This window comes from Onychostoma macrolepis, chromosome 25 (genome assembly GCF_012432095.1).
Source record: "Onychostoma macrolepis isolate SWU-2019 chromosome 25, ASM1243209v1, whole genome shotgun sequence".
Lineage (NCBI taxonomy): Eukaryota > Metazoa > Chordata > Actinopteri > Cypriniformes > Cyprinidae > Onychostoma > Onychostoma macrolepis.
Window position 1 is genome coordinate 7,472,492 of NC_081179.1, and position 27,607 is coordinate 7,500,098.

Consider the following 27,607-nt stretch of genomic DNA (forward strand, 5'->3'; position numbering starts at 1 on the left):
AAAATATCTTTCACATTGTGGATGAGTCAAGAACCACATCCTTGTACAGCCTAATTCAAACAAGCTAAAAATGAATCATTGTGTGACTGAACGTCTTTCTCATCATTTAAATACAGTTTATTTAATATCACCAATGATGACATTAAATATTTGTTTGTATCAAGTATCTACCAAGCCCAAGGCCAAATTCAAGCAACGGGTCCACCCTCTGATCACAAACTACATTCCTCCAAAGCAAACTAATGGCAATTATAAAAGGACAACTGCTGACAGGTAGCTCACATTAGCTCTTGAGGATGGATGTTGTCTCCATGGGGACTGTGAGGATGTCCCAGATGTGGATGCTGATATGGGTCGTCCAGCTGATGGGGCTGCAGTCTGTACAAGCAGGTAAGCAGACTAAAACTGAAAAAAAAAAAGAAGCAAAAAATCCTTGAAATGATATTCAAAATATTAAAAAACCTCTTTCTATGTTAAAGGCTTCTTGGGGGACTATGGGGATGATTTGAAGGATCCTATGGACTTTACAGCCTGGCCGCCAACAACAACAACAGGTGAATATTTAATTGTAGTTATGTATTACATGAGATGTACTGACCAAGAACCATCAGATCAATCAGAAGAAGTAAACTTTAAATCTTTGATAAGTAAATTCAAATATATTTAATCAAAGTATTTCAGTTTAAATCTCTCATCAATCAAAAATAGATAGACTGATAACAGTAAAGTTCTCTCTGCCTGAAAAAATGTGACTTTTTTTTTTTTTTTTTTTTTTACAAACTTTCCTGAAAAATTCTGATTGTTTATTAAAATTTAACATAGATGACAAAAATCCTAATGTGATAAAACATTTATATAAACGAACTTACAAGATTTTAGCCATTTTTGCAAGGTCAAAGACAATTGAAACACTAATTATGGAATAGAAAACTAAATGAACTGAAAATTTAAATTGTTGAAATATGTAACAAACACTCTTTCAGCCAAGTTTCTAATTATGAATAAAGTAAAGTAAAAGTGGTATGCGCATTATAATTGTAAAACATTATTCAGGACATAGAAAGTTCAGTAACAATATGTTCAGAAATATTCATAAATATTACAACAAAGACATTACTTTGAGGTGTACTATTATTTGAGAGGGTAAATATGACTTTTGTAACACTGTGACACTATATCTGTATTCCTTATAACATTTTTAGAGAGAAAGTTTTCTTTTCTTTTGCAAACAAATGTGTTTCATAAAAAATGACAACAGTTTTTCTTTTTGTCTGTTATATTTAGTGTTCCCAATGACGACTGTGTTGGTAACAAAAGGTATTAAACAATCATTTAAACTGCATGTTTAGCAACAGTTCTTACATTTTAGGCAACTAAATTGTGCATTTTTGCTCACTGAAAGTACTTATCACAGATTAGATATTTAGAATCTGTTTCTCTTGGTTTAGTTCAACCGAATCCTGATCATCAGTCCACGATCTGCAGCACATGGGGAAATTTCCACTTCAAGACCTTTGATGGTCAGTTCTTTCAAGTGCCAGACACGTGCAACTACGTTCTGTCAGTGATGTGTGACATTGAAGTTTCTGATTTTAACATCCAAATGCAAAGAGAGACTGTGAATGGCTCAATCACTTTTAGCACAGTCACAATAAAGCTGGAGGGAACAATCATCAAAATCACTAATGGTGACATAACCATGGATGATCAAGCGTGAGTTGATTTTTACTTCATTTGTATCTGTTATATATTAGCTTCAACCTTTTTTTTAAACTTATATTAATTCAAACAACAGAATATTAGTGCTTCTAAAATTAAAAATGGTGAAAATAGTACCTAAAATGATTCTACATTTATAAAATTGAACCGAAAATCTTAACGATGAGAGTTACCCAATTATATGACTATATCTAAAAATACGCAACGATGTTTGGTTGAATTTTCTTACACTTCCTCTTACAGGGTGTCGATTCCGATCAATCAGAATGGAATTAAAATTGAGGGAACCCCAACAAGTATTAAAGTCTCCAGATATGGAGTGACTGTCTTCTGGGAAGAAGACAACTCTATATTGGTATGATTGAATAAAATCTTGATGTTTAAATGTGGTTACTGTAATGCTTGTGATGAATCTGTGATGCAACAAGCCAAATAAGAGCTCAACGGAAAACTGTAAAACTGATTTGATTAAATCTGTTGATAGCAGTAAAAAAACTAAACATAGCAAACCTGATAAAGTGCAGGAGGATTCCAGCGCAGGTTCTTGTTTAGTATGTGTAATGATTAATCCATAAACCTATAAAGAAATCACACATACACCCTTTAAGCCATCATATTTGTTTGCACACAATAAGTAAGACTAGGAAAACTAAACATCAAACAGGATATCAGTTCTACAAATCATAAAGCAAATATGAATAGTCTAAGTAAGCCATAGTTAACCAACAGGTTTTGCAGATGTTTCTGACAGCTCAGTGTTGATTTTATTTATATAAGTGTGTTTGCACTGTCATATATTTTAGCCATAAATAAACATTAGGACAGACTCACTTAGAGAAAATAAACTGTATTTGTATTGCTGACAGTATCTTATTATATGATGTTTCCTAGATTGAACTTGCAGAGAAGTACCAAGGTCAGACCTGTGGACTCTGTGGAAACTACAACGGCAACAAGAATGACGATATCCCTGAAACTGGTAAACTTGAAGTTTCAATCAAATGACGTCATAAAACTTTTGCTTTAGAGCTTCTTTCGAATGCCAGACAAAATATATACATAATTTCAGTATGACGTTTGACAAACGAAATAAATCCTTCTCAGGTCCAGCCACCTGGAAGGTTTCTACACCAACTGAATCCTGCGAGGATGTTACACTTCCTCCTGGGGATCAGTGTGACCAGGTATGAGACAAAGTTTTGGGGGCAATATTTTTGCACCAATTTCACTGAATTAAATTGACTGTTTCATTTAAATTTATTTAATTGATTCACTCATTTTCCAATTGAAATTTTTTCTTTTTTTTCAGCACCTAAGTGCTTGCCAGCAGTATCTCAGCAGTCCGGGGTTTAGTGACTGTTACAATGTGATGGACATGGGTTCATTTGAAAAAGCCTGTGTAGACGACCTGTGTCAGTGTTACGGCAATCACGACTGTCTCTGCAACACACTCACAGAGATTTCACGACAGTGCACTCATGCTGGAGGAAAACCACAAACATGGAGGACAGAACAGCTCTGTTGTGAGTATCATTTCTGGAAAACGACTAAAAGAAATCAGTGGGAATAATATGTAATACCACCACAACACTCACAGCTCACTTGAACTTAATATTAGAACTTGCAGACTATATGGGCATGATTCAAATAAATATATAAATAACAACGAGCAAGTGAATTATGAATAATGGGTTCATTTTTAAGAATCTGAAACAAGAATTCAATAGTTCTGTGGTATGAAAGTTGTGATGTGTGCTGTGTTTGATATACTAATTGTGTTATTCTGTGGAGCAGCAAAGACATGTCCTCTGAACTTGCAATACATGGAGTGTGGGAGTCCGTGCAAGAACACCTGCTCAGATCCAACCACAAGTCTACTGTGTAAAGAACACTGTGTGGATGGCTGTTTCTGCCCTAACGGTAATTTCACACAATATCCAAAGTCAAGTGCTTGCATATTTAAATCTGTTTAATTAAAGCCTTTTTTTTTTAAATTAAATGGTATTAAATGCCTACTTTTTGTAAAGGCACTGTGGAAGACGACATTGGACAGAGTGGCTGTGTTTCTGTGAACAAGTGTCCTTGTGTGCACGACGGCAGAGTATATCAATCAGGAGAGTCTTACAAACAAACTTGCAAAAAATGGTACCTTTTTTTCTAAATTTTAAAGTCACATTTAAATGAACCTTCCTAATGCTAACACTGCTGCTGTACTGTGTCAGTATGTGCGCTGCTGGACACTGGACTTGTACATACCTGGAATGTCCCGGAATCTGCTCTGTTGTTGGAGGGTCTCACGTCACCACTTATGATGGAAAGACCTTCACCTTCAGCGGCAACTGTGACTACATCCTCACTAAGGTCTGTCAGTACAGCAGATGATCCAGATGTTTTCTTTCGGGGCGAGATAAATGAAAGCCTTCACTTACACATTTATTCATATGGTTTATATAACAATTCGAAAAGTTCTGACATTATAAAGTTTGCCATTCCCCTGTATGTAATACACACTACATAACTTTGAGGTTCTTACAATCCTTTCTTTCATTCCAGCACTCTAATGACAGTGATATTGCTGTCGTGGGAAATCTGGCAAAGTGTGATCCGGCCCGAACAGACACATGTCTAAATTCAGTTACCCTTGTCATTTCGGGCAACACTGTAAGGACTGATTTCCTTTTTTTTTTTTTTTTTTTATTGTCTATGATCAGAATGATACACTTGCTTTCAGCATAGTGCAGAGTACATAAAGCATACTTCACTACTATCTTTTTATTGCAAAATCCTCCAAGATGCAATTACAAAATATATTTAGTTTTCTTTTGTTGTTGTTGTTGTTTTACTTATAAAACAGATTAGTATTGCCTCCAATGGTGTTGTGGCGCTGAATGGAAACAGTCCATATAAGCTTCCTGCCACCACAGGTGGGTTGACATCCTATAAGTATAATTACCATTATAACAGTAGGCACCGATGACTAGATGTTCTGTTTTACCCACCCATTTTGTTGTCCCAGGTCCCGTGAGCATCTTCCAGCCCACTTCCTCTTTCATCATTGCTGATATGAAGAGTCTTCGTCTAGAGATCCAGTTGGCTCCAGTCATGCAGTTGTATATTGTAGCCAGCACTGAAGAGAAAGGGAAAATGAGTGGTGAGTTTTGTAAATATATATATATATATATATATATATATATATATATGAGTGTGTACTGTATATATTTATTATGTATATATAAATACATACACATGCATGCATATATTTAAGAAAAATATGTTATGCTTATGAATGAATGAGGCATTTATATATCAAATATATTTATATGTAATATGAATTATATGAATATAAATATATACATGTAAATATTTTCTAAATATATACTGTATGTGTGCGATGCCCAGCACTAATATATATTAGTGTATATAATATAGTTATGGAAGGTGGAAAGAGTAAAAAATAAAAAAGCTGGTGGACCAGCTTTGGAAGAATATAGTTTGTGATCAGAGGGTGGACCCGTTGCTGGAATTTGGCCTTGGGCTTGGTAGATACTTGATACAAACAAATATTTAATGTCATCGTTGTGATATTAAATAAACTGTATTTAAATGATGAGAAAGACGTTCGGTCACACAATGATTCATTTTTAGCTTGTTTGAATTAGGCTGTACAAGGATGTGGCTCTTGACTCTATTTGACTGATATTTTATTTAGCAATGTAATTTTTGTAATTGTCAAGGTTTATAAAATTGTTCTAATGATCTAAAATGTATATGACTCCTTTATATATATATATAAGAAAAAGAAGAAAAAACTTTCAAAGATGCATCAGTGCATAGTGAATGAATTACAGACACTGAATTTTTAATTCTACACCTTTATTTTTTCAGGTCTATGTGGAAACTATAATGATGTCCAATCAGATGACTTCAAAACAGAGTCGGGTATCATAGAGGGCACACCAATAACATTTGTCAATTTTTGGAAGAAAAACCCATACAGTTGTCCAGATCTTGAAAACACATTTGACAACCCCTGTAGCTTGAGTGTGGACACAGGTACACAGGAGTACAAACATTTATATGAATAAATAAAAATAATTCATATATAATTATTTAATTTGCATACATTACAGAACTGTCTTTATTCTTTCCATTCAGAGAAACTTGCTAAAGACTGGTGTTCCCGTCTTACAAACCAGAGCGGAGTCTTTTCCGCATGTCATTCAGAAATATGTCCTGAGATTTACTACCAAGTGAGTATTTTTGCACTGAACACTTTCTCTTTTAAAATTAACTGTATATATGTATGAATTACATGTAATTGCATCTGGGTTTCACTCTCTGCAGTGGTGTGTCTATGACACCTGCAAATGTGCAGATATTAGGAAGTGTATGTGTGCCGCCGTGTCCAACTATGCCCATGCCTGTGCTGCCAGAGGAGTCATTCTCCAGGGCTGGATGGATTCTGACCCCTGTGGTGAGAATACTTGTCTGTAGAGTTCAATAGAATTAATGCATTTGAATCACATGCTGCAGATTTGGAATAAAATGAAACAATGAATCATAATAAAAAATGTGTTTATCTGTGCACAGTATCTGAGTGTTCAGAAAACATGCAGTACTCCTACAGTGTGTCCAGCTGTGGCAGCACCTGCCGCAGTCTCAGTGAACAAAGTAACACCTGCCCAGGGTCCTTCACACCTGTAGACGGCTGCGTCTGTTCTGAGGGAAAATACCTTAACGAAGAAGGCAGTTGTGTGCCTGCCCACCAGTGTCCTTGTTACAAAGGCAACCAGGTCATAGAACCGTCGGGAACATCCTACATAGATGGTGTAGCATGGTATGAGTTCCTCATTCCATAACCAATGCATTGTTGCTAGAATACCAATGATAACTCTTGACGACCATCAATAATTCCTGATTTGCACTTTTTTGTCATATTATAGCACATGTACCCTTGGGAAATTGCACTGCTCCAGTCCAGAAGGTATGTTGGAACTTAATTCTGAAATCGCACTCGTCAAATTCAAACTTGAGTCATTAGTGTGGAAGTTTCCCACTTCTCATACATGTGACTGTTTTTAGACTGTGTGGCTCCAATGGTCTTCTTCAAATGCTCAAATTATGAACATGGAACAAAAGGGACAGAGTGTCAGAGGACCTGCCAGAACCAAGACCTATACAACTGCGTGAGTTTGGATGGGGAAAAGACAAAAACATTACTTAGCAGTTAGCAGTTTCCAGTTTTCCAGCAGTTATTGCATTTGTTGCCACAAAAGGATTTTGTAAAAGCATAGCAAGGGTTACCAATGCTGGTCCTTCTTTGTTTTTGTTTTTTGTCTGTAGGTGAGTACAGGGTGTGTATCAGGGTGTATGTGTCCAGATGACCTTCTGGCTGATGGAAAAGGTGGGTGTGTGGAGAGGAAAAACTGCTCCTGTGTCCACAATGGACTCAGCTATTTACCTGGAGAGCAAGTTCAAGAGGACTGTAACACCTGGTGAGCTAACATTGATAGCAGTAAGAAAGAAAATACAGCTATACCATCACAACATATGCGCTGCTTTTTCTCCATCCCCCCTTTCCTACCTTACAGTCTCGCTAAAAATGAGGGGTAAGAAACATATAACATTAAAGGGTTAATCTGTGAATTGTTGTCTATATTTCAGCACATGCACAAATGGAATGTGGACTTGTACAGATAATGACTGTTATGGCACCTGTACCATCTATGGTGAAGGTCATTTCATGACTTTTGATCGCAAGAAATATTCTTTCCATGGAGACTGTGAACACATCTTAGCCCATGTATGTTTCTCTTCAAATTTGGCTTCTTACCTACTTAAAAAAAAAAAAAAAAACACCCAACAACAATTCTGGTCTAACACACATTTCATGTGCAACCCCTTTAGGATAACTGCAATAATGAACAGAGTCCATATTCTCTACGCCTGGTCACAGAGAACATCCCCTGTGGCACCAGCGGCACCATTTGTTCCAAATCCATCAATCTTTTCTTTGGGGTGAGTTTATTTCATACCTCGGAGTCAGCTTGAGCATAGTTTAAAAGTACGTTAAAGTCTGGAATATAATAATATATTTATGCAGACATTGTTTGCTTAAGGATAATTGTATGTCACTGACTATTCAAATCCTGCAGAGATACAAGATGATTTTATCGGAGGAGAGTGGGATCAAAGTTGTTGAAACCAATGGCACTGATTACCAATATCAAATCCATACTGCTGGAATATACAATGTCATAGAGGTCAAAGGTCTTTTGAACTTAATCTGGGACAATAAAACGAGTCTGATGCTCCAACTTCATCCTAAATTTAACGTAAGCATTACCCCTACATACACAAAACACAAAACCATCCTCTACACCTTTGTGTTCATCCACTTACCTTAACACCCACATAATCTCTGTGGCAGGGCAAGGTCTGTGGACTCTGTGGAAACTTTGACGGTAATGCGAACAATGACTTTCTGAAGCATGATGGAGAAGAGGTCACTGATGCAGTGGCATTTGGAAACAGCTGGAGGGTGAATCCTAGCTGTCCAGAAATGAGCAACTTGATGAATCCATGTGAAAAAAATCCACATCGGAGGGCCTGGGCTATCAAACAATGCAGCATCATCACAAGCCCTGTCTTTACAAACTGCCATTCACGTGTAAGTAAAAAAAATAATAAACCTTGTGCATTCAGAATGTTCTCAGTCTTCTGAAATTTGTATTTAAATGGTTTCTTGTCTCTAGGTGGATTCTGGCCCATACTATGATGCCTGTGTAAGGGACACCTGTGCATGTGACAGTGGGGGTGACTGTGATTGTTTCTGTACCGCAGTGGCAGCTTACGCTGCTGAATGTCGTAAAAAAGGAGCTTGTGTGGCATGGCGGAGCCCAAGCATATGTCGTAAGTCCCAGTATTGTTATAAACTGTGTTCACTGCAGGCAGAATTCTCCATATGCAGATCTACATGAAATGTGCAACTCAAAAGAACACAGATTTAAGCAGAAATAGTATATTTTATCATTATCCTCTATTATTTGACCTTGTATAAACATGCTGACTGAAGTGATTGCTCTTGCAGCTTTATTCTGTGACTACTACAACAGCCCTCCAAATGAATGTGAATGGCACTATAAAACCTGCGGATCCACCTGCATGAGAACTTGCAGAAACCCATCAGGAACTTGTTCTAATCAAATTCCTCTACTAGAGGGTATGAAGTAATCTTTAAATCATTTACAGTGTAAATGTAATCCAAACCACAGAGAACGTTTTGATGAGTGAATTATTAATAATTTTTCTTTAGATTCAAGAAACACTCAGTCAATTGAAATGTCTTTGTTGTTTATTCCTTCTTGCCTTTTATTATTACCCTAGGGTGTTTTCCTCAGTGCCCTTCAAAAAGGCCATTTCTGAGGGAGGACACAATGAAATGTGTTACAGAGGCAGAATGTCGTTCTCTGTGTACCTATGATGGGAAGATCTACACTACTGGACAAGTGGTGTACGATACCACAGATGGGAATGGCACATGTTTTACTGCTGTGTGTGGTTCCAACGGCATGATAATAAGAAATATTAAAAAATGCATTACAACAACTACGCCATTCACTTTCACAACTCCACCACAAACTACTAAAACAACAATTATAATAACAGTTACAAAGACTTCCACTTCAATACCTACTACAGTAACACTAACAACGCCAGTATCTACTACTGCTATTACTGCTCCAACACCATCTACAGAAACACCACCGCCTCCCACAGGACCCGAAACACCATCCACAGCTACTACAACTGCTGGTCCACCAACACCTACATCACCAGGAGTTTCTACTACTGCTGTTACTACTGAAACACCAATCACAGAAATGCCACCACCTCCCACAAGACCAGAAACACCATCCACAGCTACTACAACTGCTGGTCCACCAACACCTACATCACCAGGAGTTACTACTACTGCTGTTACTGCTCCTACTCCATCTACAGAAACACCACCACCTCCCACAGGACCAGAAACACCATCCACAGCTACTACAACTGCTGGTCCACCAACACCTACATCACCAGGAGTTTCTACTACTGCTGTTACTGCTCCTACTCCTACTCCATCTACAGAAACACCACCACCTCCCACAGGACCAGAAACACCATCCACAGCTACTACAACTGCTGGTCCACCAACACCTACATCACCAGGAGTTTCTACTACTGCTGTTACTGCTCCTACTCCATCTACAGAAACACCACCACCTCCCACAGGACCAGAAACACCATCCACAGCTACTACAACTGCTGGTCCACCAACACCTGCATCACCAGGAGTTTCTACTACTGCTGTTACTGCTCCTACGCCATCTACAGAAACACCACCACCACCGACACGAGCAGAAACACCATCCACAGCTACTACAACTGCTGGTCCACCAACACCTACATCACCAGGAGTTTCTACTACTGCTGTTACTGCTCCTACATCACCAGGAGTTTCAACTACTGCTGTTACTGCTTCTACTCCATCTAAAGAAACACAACCACCTCCCACAGGACCAGAAACACCATCCACAGCTACTACAACTGCTGGTCCACCAACACCTACATCACACCACATTTCTACTACTGCTGTTACTGCTCCTACTCCATCTACAGAAACACCACCGCCTCCCACAGGACCCGAAACACCATCCACAGCTACTACAACTGCTGGTCCACCAACACCTACATCACCAGGAGTTTCAACTACTGCTGTTACTGCTCCTACTCCATCTACAGAAACACCACCACCTCCCACAGGACCCGAAACACCATCTACAGCTACTACAACTGCTGGTCCACCAACACCTACATCACCAGGAGTTTCTACTACTGCTGTTACTGCTCCTACATCACCAGGAGTTTCAACTACTGCTGTTACTGCTCCAACTCCATCTACAGAAACACCACCGCCTCCCACAGGACCCGAAACACCATCCACAGCTACTACAACTGCTGGTCCACCAACACCTACATCACACCACATTTCTACTACTGCTGTTACTGCTCCTACTCCATCTACAGAAACACCACCGCCTCCCACAGGACCCGAAACACCATCCACAGCTACTACAACTGCTGGTCCACCAACACCTACATCACCAGGAGTTTCAACTACTGCTGTTACTGCTCCTACTCCATCTACAGAAACACCACCACCTCCCACAGGACCCGAAACACCATCTACAGCTACTACAACTGCTGGTCCACCAACACCTACATCACCAGGAGTTTCTACTACTGCTGTTACTGCTCCTACATCACCAGGAGTTTCAACTACTGCTGTTACTGCTCCAACTCCATCTACAGAAACACCACCGCCTCCCACAGGACCCGAAACACCATCCACAGCTACTACAACTGCTGGTCCACCAACACCTACATCAACAGAACTTTCTACTACTGCTGTTACTGCTCCTACGCCATCTACAGAAACACCACCGCCTCCCACAGGACCCGAAACACCATCCACAGCTACTACAACTGCTGGTCCACCAACACCTACATCACCAGGACTTTCTACTACTGCTGTTACTGCTCCTACTTCATCTACAGAAACACCACCGCCTCCCACAGGACCCGAAACACCATCCACAGCTACTACAACTGCTGGCCCACCAACACCTACATCAGCAGGACTTTCAACTGCTGCTGTTACTGCTCCTACATCACCAGGAGTTTCAACTACTGCTGTTACTGCTCCTACTCCATCTACAGAAACACCACCACCTCCGACACGAGCAGAAACACCATCCACAGCTACTACAACTGCTGGTCCACCAACACCTACATCACCAGGAGTTTCTACTACTGCAGTTACTGCTCCTACATCACCAGGAGTTTCAACTACTGCTGTTACTGCTCCTACTCCATTTACAGAAACGCCACCACCTCCCACAGGACCCGAAACACCATCCACAGCTACTACAACTGCTGGTCCACCAACACCTACATCACCAGGAGTTTCTACTACTGCCATTACTGCTCCAACACCATCTACAGAAACACCACCACCTCCGACACAAGCAGAAACACCATCCACAGCTACTACAACTGCTGGTCCACCAACACCTGCATCACCAGGAGTTTCTACTACTGCTATTACTGCTCCTACTTCATCTACAGAAACACCACCGCCTCCCACAGGACCCGAAACACCATCCACAGCTACTACAACTGCTGGTCCACCAACACCTACATCACCAGGACTTTCAACTACTGCTGTTACTGCTCCTACTCCATCTACAGAAACACCACCGCCTCCCACAGGACCCGAAACACCATCCACAGCTACTACAACTGCTGGTCCATCAACACCTACATCACCAGGAGTTTCTACTACTGCTGTTACTGCTCCTACATCACCAGGAGTTTCAACTACTGCTGTTACTGCTCCTACTCCATCTACTGAAACGCCACCGCCTCCCACAGGACCCGAAACACCATCCACAGCTACTACAACTGCTGGTCCACCAACACCTACATCACCAGGAGTTTCTACTACTGCCATTACTGCTCCAACACCATCTACAGAAACACCACCACCTCCGACACGAGCAGAAACACCATCCACAGCTACTACAACTGCTGGTCCACCAACACCTGCATCACCAGGAGTTTCTACTACTGCTATTACTGCTCCTACTTCATCTACAGAAACACCACCGCCTCCCACAGGACCAAACACCATCCACAGCTACTACAACTGCTGGTCCACCAACACCTACATCACCAGGAGTTTCTACTACTGCTGTTACTGCTCCTACTCCATCTACTGAAACGCCACCGCCTCCCACAGGACCCGAAACACCATCCACAGCTACTACAACTGCTGGTCCACCAACACCTACATCACCAGGACTTTCAACTACTGCTGTTACTGCTCCTACTCCATCTACAGAAACACCACCGCCTCCCACAGGACCCGAAACACCATCCACAGCTACTACAACTGCTGGTCCATCAACACCTACATCACCAGGAGTTTCTACTACTGCTGTTACTGCTCCTACATCACCAGGAGTTTCAACTACTGCTGTTACTGCTCCTACTCCATTTACAGAAACGCCACCGCCTCCCACAGGACCCGAAACACCATCCACAGCTACTACAACTGCTGGTCCACCAACACCTACATCACCAGGAGTTTCTACTACTGCCGTTACTGCTCCAACACCATCTACAGAAACACCACCACCTCCGACACGAGCAGAAACACCATCCACAGCTACTACAACTGCTGGTCCACCAACACCTACATCACCAGGAGTTTCTACTACTGCTATTACTACTCCTACTTCATCTACAGAAACACCACCGCTTCCCACAGGACCCGAAACACCATCCACAGCTACTACAACTGCTGGTCCACCAACACCTACATCACCAGGAGTTTCTACTACTGCTGTTACTGCTCCTACTCCATCTACTGAAACGCCACTGCCTCCCACAGGACCCGAAACACCATCCACAGCTACTACAACTGCTGGTCCACCAACACCTACATCACCAGGACTTTCAACTACTGCTGTTACTGCTCCTACTCCATCTACAGAAACACCACCGCCTCCCACAGGACCCGAAACACCATCCACAGCTACTACAACTGCTGGTCCACCAACACCTACATCACCAGGAGTTTCTACTACTGCTGTTACTGCTCCTACTCCATCTACTGAAACACCACCGCCTCCCACAGGACCAAACACCATCCACAGCTACTACAACTGCTGGTCCACCAACACCTACATCACCAGGACTTTCAACTACTGCTGTTACTGCTCCTACTCCATCTACAGAAACACCACCACCTCCGACACGAGCAGAAACACCATCCACAGCAACTACAACTGCTGGTCCACCAACACCTACATCACCAGGAGTTTCTACTACTGCTGTTACTGCTCCTACTCCATCTACTGAAACACCACCGCCTCCCACAGGACCCGAAACACCATCCACAGCTACTACAACTGCTGGTCCACCAACACCTACACCAGGAGTGTCTACTACTGCTGTTACTGCTCCTACTCCATCTACTGAAACGCCACCGCCTCCGACAGGACCCGAAACACCATCCACAGCTACTACAACTGCTGGTCCACCAACACCTACATCACCAGGAGTTTCTACTACTGCTTTTACTGCTCCTACTCCATCTACAGAAACACCACCGCCTCCCACAGGACCCGAAACACCATCCACAGCTACTACAACTGCTGGTCCACCAACACCTACATCATCAGGAGTTTCTACTACTGCTGTTACTGCTCCTACTCCATCTACAGAAACACCACCGCCTCCCACAGGACCCGAAACACCATCCACAGCTACTACAACTGCTGGTCCACCAACACCTACATCACCAGGAGTTTCTACTACTGCTGTTACTGCTCCTACTCCATCTACAGAAACACCACCGCCTCCCACAGGACCCGAAACACCATCCACAGCTACTACAACTGCTGGTCCACCAACACCTACATCACCAGGACTTTCTACTACTGCTTTTACTGCTCCTACTCCATCTACTGAAACACCACCGCCTCCCACAGGACCTGAAACACCATCCACAGCTACTACAACTGCTGGTCCACCAACACCTACATCACCAGGACTTTCAACTACTGCTGTTACTGCTCCTACTCCATCTACAGAAACACCACAACCTCCGACACGAGCAGAAACACCATCCACAGCAACTACAACTGCTGGTCCACCAACACCTACATCACCAGGAGTTTCTACTACTGCTGTTACTGCTCCTACTCCATCTACAGAAACACCACCGCCTCCCACAGGACCAAACACCATCCACAGCTACTACAACTGCTGGTCCACCAACACCTACATCACCAGGAGTTTCTACTACTGCTGTTACTGCTCCTACTCCATCTACTGAAACACCACCGCCTCCCACAGGACCTGAAACACCATCCACAGCTACTACAACTGCTGGTCCACCAACACCTACATCACCAGGACTTTCAACTACTGCTGTTACTGCTCCTACTCCATCTACAGAAACACCACAACCTCCGACACGAGCAGAAACACCATCCACAGCAACTACAACTGCTGGTCCACCAACACCTACATCACCAGGAGTTTCTACTACTGCTGTTACTGCTCCTACTTCATCTACAGAAACACCACCGCCTCCCACAGGACCCGAAACACCATCCACAGCTACTACAACTGCTGGTCCACCAACACCTACACCAGGAGTGTCTACTACTGCTGTTACTGCTCCTACTCCATCTACAGAAACACCACCACCTCCCACAGGTCCCGAAACACCATCCACAGCTACTACAACTGCTGGTCCACCAACACCTACATCACCAGGAGTTTCTACTACTGCTGTTACTGCTCCAACACCATCTACAGAAACGCCACCGCCTCCCACAGGACCCGAAACACCATCCACAGCTACTACAACTGCTGGTCCACCAACACCTACATCACCAGGACTTTCAACTACTTCTGTTACTGCTCCTACTCCATCTACAGAAACACCACCACCTCCGACACGAGCAGAAACACCATCCACAGCTACTACAACTGCTGGTCCACCAACACCTACATCACCAGGAGTTTCTACTACTGCTGTTACTGCTCCTACTCCATCTACTGAAACTCCACCGCCTCCCACAGGACCTGAAACTCCATCCACAGCTACTACAACTGCTGGTCCACCAGCACCTACATCACCAGGACTTTCAACTACTGCTGTTACTGCTCCTACTCCATCTACAGAAACGGCACCGCCTCCCACAGGACCCGAAACACCATCCACAGCTACTACAACTGCTGGTCCACCAACACCTACATCACCAGGAGTTTCTACTACTGCTGTTACTGCTCCAACACCATTTACAGAAACACCACCGCCTCCCACAGGACCCGAAACACCATCCACAGCTACTACAACTGCTGGTCCACCAACACCTACATCACCAGGAGTTTCTACTACTGCTGTTACTGCTCCTACTCCATCTACTGAAACGCCACCGCCTCCCACAGGACCCGAAACACCATCCACAGCTACTACAACTGCTGGTCCACCAACACCTACATCACCAGGAGTTTCTACTACTGCTGTTACTGCTCCTACTCCATCTACTGAAACGCCACCGCCTCCCACAGGACCCGAAACACCATCCACAGCTACTACAACTGCTGGTCCACCAACACCTACATCACCAGGAGTTTCTACTACTGCTGTTACTGCTCCTACTCCATCTACTGAAACGCCACCGCCTCCCACAGGACCAAACACCATCCACAGCTACTACAACTGCTGGTCCACCAACACCTACATCACCAGGAGTTTCTACTACTGCTGTTACTGCTCCTACTCCATCTACTGAAACGCTACAGCCTCCCACAGGACCCGAAACACCATCCACAGCTACTACAACTGCTGGTCCACCAACACCTACATCACCAGGAGTTTCTACTACTGCAGTTACTGCTCCTACATCACCAGGAGTTTCAACTACTGCTATTACTGCTCCTACTCCATCTACAGAAACGCCACCGCCTCCCACAGGACCCGAAACACCATCCACAGCTACTACAACTGCTGGTCCACCAACACCTACATCACCAGGAGTTTCTACTACTGCTGTTACTGCTCCAACACCATCTCCAGAAACACCACCGCCTCCCACAGGACCCGAAACACCATCCACAGCTACTACAACTGCTGGTCCACCAACACCTACATCACCAGGAGTTTCTACTACTGCTGTTACTGCTCCTACCCCATCTACAGAAACACTACCACCTCCGACACGAGCAGAAACACCATCCTCAGCTACTACAACTGCTGGTCCACCAACACCTACATCACCAGGAGTTTCTACTACTGCTGTTACTGCTCCAACACCATCTACAGAAACACCACCGCCTCCCACAGGACCAGAAACACCATCCACAGCTACTACAACTGCTGGTCCACCAACACCTACATCACCAGGACTTTCTACTACTGCTGTTACTGCTCCTACATCACCAGGAGTTTCAACTACTGCTGTTACTGCTCCTACTCCATCTACAGAAACGCCACCGCCTCCCACAGGACCCGAAACACCATCCACAGCTACTACAACTGCTGGTCCACCAACACCTACATCACCAGGAGTTTCTACTACTGCTGTTACTGCTCCTACTCCATCTACAGAAACAACACTACCTCCGACACGAGCAGAAACACCAACCACAGCTACTACAACTGCTGGTCCACCAACACCTACATCACCAGGACTTTCAACTACTGCTGTTACTGCTCCTACTCCATCTACAGAAACACCACCGCCTCCCACAGGACCCGAAACACCATCCACAGTTACTACAACTGCTGGTCCACCAACACCTACATCAGCAGGAGTTTCTACTACTGCTGTTACTGCTCCTACTCCATCTACAGAAACACCACCGCCTCCCACAGGACCAAACACCATCCACAGCTACTACAACTGCTGGTCCACCAACACCTACATCACCAGGAGTTTCTACTACTGCTGTTACTGCTCCTACTCCATCTACAGAAACACCACCACCTCCCACAGGACCAGAAACACCATCCACAGCTACTACAACTGCTGGTCCACCAACACCTACATCACCAGGACTTTCTACTACTGCTGTTACTGCTCCTACTCCATCTACAGAAACACCACCGCCTCCCACAGGACCCGAAACACCATCCACAGCTACTACAACTGCTGGTCCACCAACACCTACATCACCAGGAGTTTCTACTACTGCAGTTACTGCTCCTACATCACCAGGAGTTTCAACTACTGCTGTTACTGCTCCTACTCCATCTACAGAAACGCCACCGCCTCCCACAGGACCCGAAACACCATCCACAGCTACTACAACTGCTGGTCCACCAACACCTACATCACCAGGAGTTTCTACTACTGCTGTTACTGCTCCTACTCCATCTACAGAAACACCACCACCTCCGACACGAGCAGAAACACCATCCACAGCTACTACAACTGCTGGTCCACCAACACCTACATCACCAGGACTTTCAACTACTGCTGTTACTGCTCCTACTCCATCTACAGAAACACCACCGCCTCCCACAGGACCCGAAACACCATCCACAGCTACTACAACTGCTGGTCCACCAACACCTACATCACCAGGAGTTTCTACTACTGCTGTTACTGCTCCAACACCCTCTACAGAAACGCCACCGCCTCCCACAGGACCAGAAACACCATCCACAGCTACTACAACTGCTGGTCCACCAACACCTACATCACCAGGAGTTTCTACTACTGCTGTTACTGCTCCTACTCCATCTACTGAAACGCCACCGCCTCCCACAGGACCCGAAACACCATCCACAGCTACTACAACTGCTGGTCCACCAACACCTACATCACCAGGAGTTTCTACTACTGCTGTTACTGCTCCAACACCCTCTACAGAAACGCCACCGCCTCCCACAGGACCAGAAACACCATCCACAGCTACTACAACTGCTGGTCCACCAACACCTACATCACCAGGAGTTTCTACTACTGCTGTTACTGCTCCTACTCCATCTACTGAAACGCCACCGCCTCCCACAGGACCAAACACCATCCACAGCTACTACAACTGCTGGTCCACCAACACCTACATCACCAGGAGTTTCAACTACTGCTGTTACTGCTCCTACTCCATCTACAGAAACACCACCACCTCCCACAGGTCCCGAAACACCATCCACAGCTACTACAACTGCTGGTCCACCAACACCTACATCACACCACATTTCTACTACTGCTCTTACTGCTCCTACTCCATCTACAGAAACACCACCACCTCCCACAGGACCAGAAACACCATCCACAGCTACTACAACTGCTGGTCCACCAACACCTACATCACCAGGAATTTCTACTACTGCTGTTACTGCTCCTACTCCATCTACAGAAACACCACCACCTCCCACAGGAACAGAAACGCCTCCGACACAATCAACAATTGTTACATCAACAGTTTTGACAGAAACACCTACAGTGACAGAAATGCCATCAACAAAGTTCACTATATATACAGAATCACCACCTGAAACGACACAGACTAAATCACCTCAAATTGTCATCACAACTATCTGTCACTGTACATTTGCAAATCAAACTTTCCCACCTGGTAAGTACTACATGCAATTTTAACTTTCTCCTACAGTTTTTTTATTTGAGAATTTGATTAATAATTTGAGAATTTGATCATTAATAATGCATATTCTATTATTCTACAGAGTCAGTCATTTACAACAAAACTGATAAAGCTGGCTGGTGCTACTTTGCTTACTGCAACTCCAATTGTGTTAGTGAAATAACGCAGAAACCATGCCCTCAGACTACTACGGTTCCAGTTTCAACTGTTCCAAATGACTGTAGAGATATCAACAGAAAGGTTAAAAAAGGCACTTGTCATGTACAATTTACATTTTCCAAAAAAATGTAATTCTAAGTGATAATTGAATTGCAATATTATTTGAATCTTTAACAGAATGGAGAGACATGGAATGAAGGATGCACCACTAAAAACTGCATAAATGGGAATGTTACCACAAACCCTGTACAGTGTGATCCAGCTGATTCTGTCATACCTACATGTGTCAACGGACTTAATCCTGAGAAGGTTTATTATAACAATGGCTGCTGCACTAAGTACGAGTGTCTATGTGAGTTTAAACCACGCAGCAGAAAATTGATAAGTAACACTGTCCTTGTATTCTAATTTATGTTTAACTTGTTTTCTGAAACAACAGGTCGATGCAGTGGCTGGGGTGACCCTCATTACAATACATTTGATGGAAAATATTATGTTTTCCAAGGAAATTGCGACTATGTGTTGGTCAAAGAAATCATTCCAAGACACAATATCAGTGTCCATGTTAAAAACTATTATTGCGATGTTACAAATAATTTTGCTTGCCCGGAGTATGTGACTGTGAAGTACAAATCCTATGAAATCAAGCTAGCAAGTAATAGTAAAGAGATACAGGTAAGTGTCAGGACTACATCTCTGTAAAATGCAGAAAATTACAACTTAATAGCTACATTTTCAATGCTAATATCACCAAACGCTGCTAGCATACACTGAAGAAGAAAAAAAAGTAATCTAAGGTTCATTACAAGTCAAAAACTCTTGTTGCCTACAGGTTTATGTCAATGACGTTGTGAAGGTCCCAACTTTCTTGAATAAAGATTTCAGCATCACTACCTCTGGCATGGCAGTGATTCTTACCATTAATGAAATCAAAGCTGAGATTTTAGTCAGTCATCAAGGCTTTGAGATCAATCTCCCGTTCTCCTACTTCCATGGTAATACAGAGGGACAGTGCGGTGAGTACAGTGTGGTGCCCTTGCTGCAATGACTATAACAATGATAAACAGAATTTCTTCTCTGAGAAAATGCAGCAACTTTCACAGATTTATGACTTTATTGGTATGTCTAGTCTTTGTCAATTAAAATTTTGAAATTCTGTCAATATTTTTAGGTGTTTGTGACAACGATGCCACAAATGACTGCAGACGTCCCGATGGAACAACTGATCAGTCATGTGAGAAAATGGCAGCATTGTGGGCGGACTCCCCAGAATGTAAAACACCTCCACCACATCCAAGCGAACCTCTTCCTACCTGCACAGCACAAATCTGTGAGGTCATCAAGAGCAAGTAAGACAAAGCCAACAACAATCACTCAGTAAATTTTCAGAAACCCTTAAAGGTGAAATCTAGGACCAAATAGAATTACAAAAATATTTAAACATCCCCTCTATCTGCCACTGTTCTGCATTCAGGTAGTTGTGCCCAAAACACCATTGGTTGAGCCAGTGTTACTCTGTCCAGTCCACTCGGACTGTTCGAATAAACTGCAATTCCATTTAATACCTCAAGTTGCACGGAAATTACACACTTTACCTATAATTAATTAAAAAGAGATTTCAGAGATAATTTTTATGACAATTTCCATTTTTTGTTAAACCATGATATGCTTCAGTTTGCGTTTTCTCTCTAAACTTTTGCATTTTGTTCAGTCTGTTCAAGAGCTGTCATGACATCGTTCCCTATCAAAGCTACTATGAGGCATGTAAATATGATGTATGCTACAAGAAAAATGACTCCATGGCCTGTGCCAGTGTGGAGGCCTATGCACAGCTATGCGGCCAGCAGTCTATATGTGTGGACTGGAGAGACTCAGCTGACCTCAACGGGCAATGCGGTAAGAAAGCAGAAAGAACCCATAATAACACAGCATTGCATCTTTTTCTTACTGTATCCTAAATCTCTTGATTGTCTTTGGTTAATAGCATACAAATGTGCTGATCACAAAGTCTACAAGGCATGTGGGCCTAAAGTTGAAAGAACCTGCAGTACAAGGTAACTACACTCTATATCAATTAATTTGCACAAGTGGAAATGTAATACTGAATTGTCCAAATAACTTTACTGCATTAATAACTTTAATGTCACATGTACTTGACTTACAACCAGATACAATGAGATGTTTGTGGAAGACAAAACCAAAACTGGCCACCAAACATTCATGGAAGGTTGTTACTGTCCTGGCAACACATATCTAGTTAGTTCAACAACAGATCAATGCACACCTACTTGTGGTAAGCGATATTACTTAATTTACTCTCTCTATATTTGTTATAAATAATGTGTCTTGAAGCCAAAATCTTTTCTTTTCAATATAGATTGCATTGGCCCTGATGGATTACCAAGACAGGTATGCCTCTCTTAGCAGTAGCAGCAAAACCATGCACATGACATTTTCCAGGAATGTGAACTTAACTCTAGTCCTATCCCTACCCCCTTACACATGTGTAAAAAGCAGAGCTTAACCATTACACTACTGCAAAATAATGGCTGTATACAGATAATTAACTCATTCAGTCAAAGTAAAAACTGCATTTGAACACATTCTACCCATATTATACCAATATCTTTACCTCACTTCCTCTGCTATAGCCAGGAGATAAATGGATCGTGAACTGTACAACATACAAATGCTCCACTGAGAGCTTTGGTGTTGTTCAAGAGCCAATGACTTGTCCAACCATAGAGCCCTGTGGCCACGAATACAAAAGCATCATTGAAAACTGCTGTCCAACCTGTGGTGAGTAATCAAGTACAATGACAATCAGAGAGCTAAACCGACTAAATGAAATAAACATGATAACAAAACTGACTTCATTTACTGTCCTAGTACAAACTTCTGATCTAGCTGTGCATGATTTATCAATTAAAGGTTCATAATCATCCTTCAGATTACAAATACAACCTCCAACTCAACTTTCCTGAAATAGCATTTAGGCCACAAATACAGGGAACAATTCTGATCAATAGCTTATTATTTTCTAAAATCTTAATAGTAAATGAATGCAGGGCAATATTAATATAAAGGAATAGATTTGAAAATCATACTGTGAACTTCATATTCAATCTCCATGTCCAGTTAAAAATGTTTCCTTGAAAGTGGTTGCCAGTGTCAAAAGCAGTATAGTTCTCCAAAGTCCTCTTCCAAAATGCCAGGCTTCATTTCATTATAGAATTTTATCATCCAATTTTGGATGGGGGAAAAAATCTAGTTGAATATCTGTAGGAAACTTCCCCAAAGTAGACATTCAAACTGCATGAAATTAATGTTCCAAAGCACATTTTATCTGAATGTGTAACCACATCGAATTAGAACCACAGCTGTAAACTAGTAAAACGCAATAAAACATTTCAGAATAATTTACATAATGCTTACATAATGCCTCCTCTGCCCATTCAGTGTGTGATACCAGCAAGTGTTCAATGAAATGTGATGTGGGATATGAGTTAGCAGCAGAGGTACCTCAGAACAGTTGCTGTCCACCATGTGGTAAGTCTCAAATTTCATACCCAGACAACTACTATTAAACTTCAAAGTACAAGTATTGTTCTCATTTAATTGATCAAATGTAATGAAAATTTTGTAAAGCTATTGTAACATTTGGAGTTTACCTGAATAAAATGTGAAATACTACTACAGCAGTTGCTAATTAATTACATTATAGCTCTTTAACTTTCTACACAATTTCTGACTGTATTTTTATTTATTTTTTTCTATTCAGTGCCCAAAGATGTATGTGTGCACAATAATACTGAATACCAGGTGAGATGCTGGGTTCATTTGTTTATGCTAACTGTTAACATTAACAAACAGGAAATGTCATAAATATCATATTTATATCGCATTACATTATATGCTTTTCAGTGTTAAAAAAGGAATCCAGAAGAATGTAGAATAAAGAATAACCTTTTCTATAATGATGGGTTCACTTTCTTTTCAGCCTGGAGTTAAAATCCCTACAGAGCCTTGTTTGGAATGTTACTGCCAAATGGATAAAGACCCACAGACCCAACTACATTCTGTGGCATGTGTTAATAAAGTCTGTACACCTTGTGCTGAGGTAATAATTACAATTTATGCGTATTATTATAAAATTAAACATCAGGATAGATTTCTATTATATACTCTAAACTTATCTAAACTTCTAGTAAAGCCCTTTTGGACTGGGAAGGATCCTACATTGAATTTCTCAAAAGATTAAGTAAAATTTGATTCACTGTGATATGCCCCCTTTAAATTAATTTACTAAAAATCTAGTACTCTTTTGGTTCTCCAAGGGCTTTGAGCGTGTAGAACAAGAAGGAGAGTGCTGTGGAACATGCAAGCAAATCAGCTGCATTTATACTGCGCCGGACAACACCACACATACTCTCCAGGTATATTTTAAAACATTTACAAACTTTTCTCCTTCCGTCAATTTTACCAGTCAACAAACCTTCTCTGTTCTTCAGTCCTCATGTAACATGTTTCTTTTTTTTCTTTTAGGTTGGAGAAGTGAAAAATTACAACTCCACACGTACTCTCCAGGTATATTTTAAAACATTTACAAACTTTTCTCCTTCCGTTAATTGTACCAGTCAACAAACCTTCTCTGTTCTTCAGTCCTCATGTAACATGTTTCTTTTTTTATTTTAGGTTGGAGACGTGAAAAATGACAACTCCACACATACTCTCCAGGTATATTTTAAAACATTTACAAACTTTTCTCCTTCCGTCCATTTTACCAGTCAACAAACCTTCTCTGTTCTTCAGTCCTCATGTAACATGTTTCTTTTTTTCTTTTAGGTTGGAGACGTGAAAAATGACAACTCCACACATACTCTCCAGGTATATTTTAAAACATTTACAAACTTTTCTCCTTCCGTCAATTTTACCAGTCAACGAACCTTCTCTGTTCTTCAGTCCTCATGTAACATGTTTCTTTTTTTCTTTTAGGTTGGAGAAGTGAAAAATTACAATTGTGAGAGTATTACCTGCAGTGAAATTAATGGCATGTTTGTGACAGAGAAGATCACACCAAAATGCCCTTATTTCAATCCAGATGACTGTGAGCCTGTAAGTCAAATATATATGCAATACTTTATTCACAAACATTACATCACCAATAACTTATTTATAATAAGCTTCAACAATCTGATTGATGTATGGTTTGGTTACAAATGTGTGACTGTTCACATACAGGGAACTGAGAAATATGATGCAGATGGATGTTGCAAGATCTGTAAGAAACTCTTTAATTATTGTCCATTCATTCGTTCGAAATGATTTACCAGTAATGTCATCACCTCCCTCAACTGTACTAAAGATTAAAGAAATAATCATCTCAAGCATATATGTGACCCTGGACCACAAAAATGTTGTGAAGCTGAATAAATAAGCTTTCCATTGATGAATGGTTTGTTAGGATAGGACAATATTTGGCTGAGATACAACTAATTACAAATCTGTAATCTGAGGGTGCAAAAAATCTAAATATTGAGAAAATCGCCTTTAAAGTTGTCCAAATGAAGTTCTTAGCAATGCATATCACTAATCAAAAATTAAGTTTGATATATTTATGGTAGGAAATATATATATATCCTCATGGAACATGATCTTTACTTAATATCCGAATGATATTTGGCCTAAAAGAAAAATCAATCATTTTGACCCATACAATGTATTTTTGGCTATTGCTACAAATATACCCCAGCGACTTAAGACTGGTTTTGTGGTCCAGGGTCACATATGTAATACATAAAACAATGCATCATATGTACAGTTTTTGAGATAGAGACAAGTTTACTTCTCTCTCAAATATCTTAGGTGAGCCCAAGACTTGCATTGTTTTGAAGAACACAACCCATGTGCATGCAAATGACTGCAAGTCCATCCACCCCATAGAAGTGACATCCTGCAGCGGTCACTGTGGCACCCAATCAATGTAAGAGCACTTGCACATATAATTGATAATGAAAATTTTGAGATTTTTCATTAACTTTAGCATATCAGATAGCTCATAATTACAAAATCAGCTAAAAGAAATGAGCCACACCTCCATTCTCATAATAAAGTACTATTTTGGTTTATGAAAAAGCTAAAACATCTATTCATCTTCAGGTATTCAATGGAAAAGAACATTATGATGCACATCTGTTCTTGTTGCCGAGAGGAGAAAGTCAACCTTCGAAAGGTGACGCTGAAGTGTGCCGATGACAGAGAGGTCGTTCATGACTACATTTACATTGAGAGCTGCAAATGTACTCCTACAAAGTGTGTAGACTAGAAGGCCTGAAGACTTGATAAAAGATGCTGATCTTAAAGCTTTTCATTTGATTACTGCTCATGTGAATTAAATTACTTAAGACAAGAGATATTTGAAATAATGAACACAGCAACAAATTCATGCTTTTATTCTAGGGCTAGGGTTTTCACTTTAAATATAATCTCAAATGTTTAAATTATCTGTAACAAAACTATTTCATTTGTCTTTTCTATGGTATAATGAAAGTTCTGTATAATTTTGATGAAATAAGTGAATGTTCAACACAATAAAGAAGTCAACCAGCAACAATGAAAGTTCATCGCATTCCTTTTTTCTTTTTTTTTCAAAACATTTGACAGTAGTCTCATACTCAACTGTGTTTAGAAATGGCTTTTGTGTCCACCAGACAAAGAAAAAACTAAGAGAAAAAATGTAAAAGCTAAGCAACTGTAGTCCTCTACTGTAAATGTGCATTTCCAGATACTTTATGGGAGCCACTAAGATGTATGCATATCCCAAAACCATAAACTTGCTCTAACACCACACTATGTGTCTAAATTTTAACCACTAAGTTTACTGGGAAGGCTTTGCAAGTTCAGGCCAAAAATGTACTTGTATATAATATTATGCTATATACCATACAATACAAAATCATGCAATATAGCCTATGCTTTGTCAATGGTTGAGTATCTAAAGAGTAATTGAATAAAATTAAATATTGCCACATGTCACAAAACTGCTCTCATAACTGACAATCGCCCACAAATAATCATATTTCCTTTTCCTAGACAGTAGGGAACAAACAGTCATATACAGACTATGATAGATAAAATCATTTGTAAATGAATGGAGAGCTCCATTCCATCTAACATCAACTCACCTATATGTCAAGAAATGAAAAAATCATCCACTCCTTTGCTGCAGAGTAAATTATAGAAATCGCCCAAATGTTTGAACTAGGCTACTTGGGCTAATTCAATATATTGACTTCACTTGGGGCCTGTACCATGATGGTGGCTGAACAAACTCAGGGTTACAGGATTAGTTTTGAGTTGAAAAAACCAAACCAGTCCAATCCGGCTTTGTTGGTACCGTGAAGCCGATCATCAACTTTCTCTGTCAACTCAGGCTTGATCCTGAGTTAATGGAGCGCGTGGACATGAAAGTGTGACATCAGTAATGAGCAACCAATCACATGCCTCGAAACTGTGATTCACTTCTCGTGAGAGAGTTAGTGCGATTCACTACCAAAGATTGAACAATATGAAGAATTTAAACACATTTACACAGCAAGATGAAACGATCTATCAATGAAAGAGGAAAACTTAAAGAAAACATCTAACCATATAAGTGCAAGTAAAAGTTGTAAAGTTTATAATATTTCTAGATATAAAAACACTTAAAAATCTAAACTCATATGTAGTCATGTTTACAGCTATTGATTCTAAAACTTATTTATATTGCATATTATCTATATGTTTATATTAATTTAAAAGCTTAATAATTATTCTATTAAACTAAGTTGGCTTGTGTTATGGATTAAGGACATAATTATATAAACAATATAAAATAATTATAAAAAATAATCATCTCTAAAAATTAGATGATTTTATCTAAAAGCGTCACTTTGCTTGAAGCTGATTGGTCAAATTTCGGTTTGCTCTCTCTAAACCTGTGGCCAGTTGCATAAACATAACCACCATGTTAAGACTGTGTCTTAAGAACTAGTTTGACCAACTAGCAGTTGCCAAGGGGTAGTCAGTCATACTTTTCTTATACAAATAAGACCAATCTACCTTTTCATAACTGAATTTAAAAAGTTGTGACCAGTCTTGAAGAAAACAAATTAGAGGACTAACTTTTTAAGACTAGTCTAAACAGTTTATGCAACCGGCCCCAGAACATAACCTGCCCCGGAGCAGGTTAGCTGTGGAGCTAAGTTACTATGGCGATGAACACTGCTAAAAGCCAAAGCACTTTCATGGTACCTAAAACCCAGAGTAGGCGCAAACTAAACTGAAACTTACCTGGCTAGACAGCTAAACCGGCTTCATGGTACAGGCCCCTGTTGCCACCAAGGACATCTAAAAGGTTTCCTCTAGCGGCATGATGCAGAACTGCAAAAAAATAAAAATAAATAAATATATATATATATATATATATATATATATATATATATATATATAT

General features: G+C 41.0%; 1 protein-coding gene across 1 annotated transcript; it reads left to right on the top strand.

The window, feature by feature from the left end:
- Window positions 1-296: 296 nt before the first annotated feature.
- LOC131533841 (mucin-2-like) lies at window positions 297-25,719 on the top strand. Its single transcript, XM_058766273.1, is given in 51 exon segments — window positions 297-390; window positions 480-554; window positions 1,428-1,713; window positions 1,963-2,074; window positions 2,611-2,698; window positions 2,824-2,915; window positions 3,029-3,242; window positions 3,514-3,639; window positions 3,747-3,864; window positions 3,942-4,080; window positions 4,273-4,380; window positions 4,574-4,643; window positions 4,736-4,870; window positions 5,605-5,772; window positions 5,875-5,969; window positions 6,064-6,193; window positions 6,310-6,556; window positions 6,663-6,703; window positions 6,802-6,905; window positions 7,063-7,214; window positions 7,384-7,522; window positions 7,627-7,737; window positions 7,875-8,054; window positions 8,150-8,389; window positions 8,475-8,631; window positions 8,810-8,941; window positions 9,106-12,504; window positions 12,566-13,648; window positions 13,710-14,627; window positions 14,689-15,992; window positions 16,039-17,118; window positions 17,201-18,440; window positions 18,487-18,930; window positions 19,040-19,197; window positions 19,294-19,468; window positions 19,556-19,791; window positions 19,949-20,132; window positions 20,288-20,465; window positions 20,828-21,012; window positions 21,101-21,170; window positions 21,285-21,409; window positions 21,494-21,525; window positions 21,768-21,915; window positions 22,576-22,665; window positions 22,898-22,938; window positions 23,117-23,236; window positions 23,454-23,552; window positions 24,112-24,231; window positions 24,358-24,397; window positions 24,982-25,099; window positions 25,276-25,719. Coding segments are annotated over 51 exon segments (15,306 nt in total). The 3' UTR covers window positions 25,442-25,719.
- The last annotated feature ends 1,888 nt before the right edge of the window (window positions 25,720-27,607 follow it).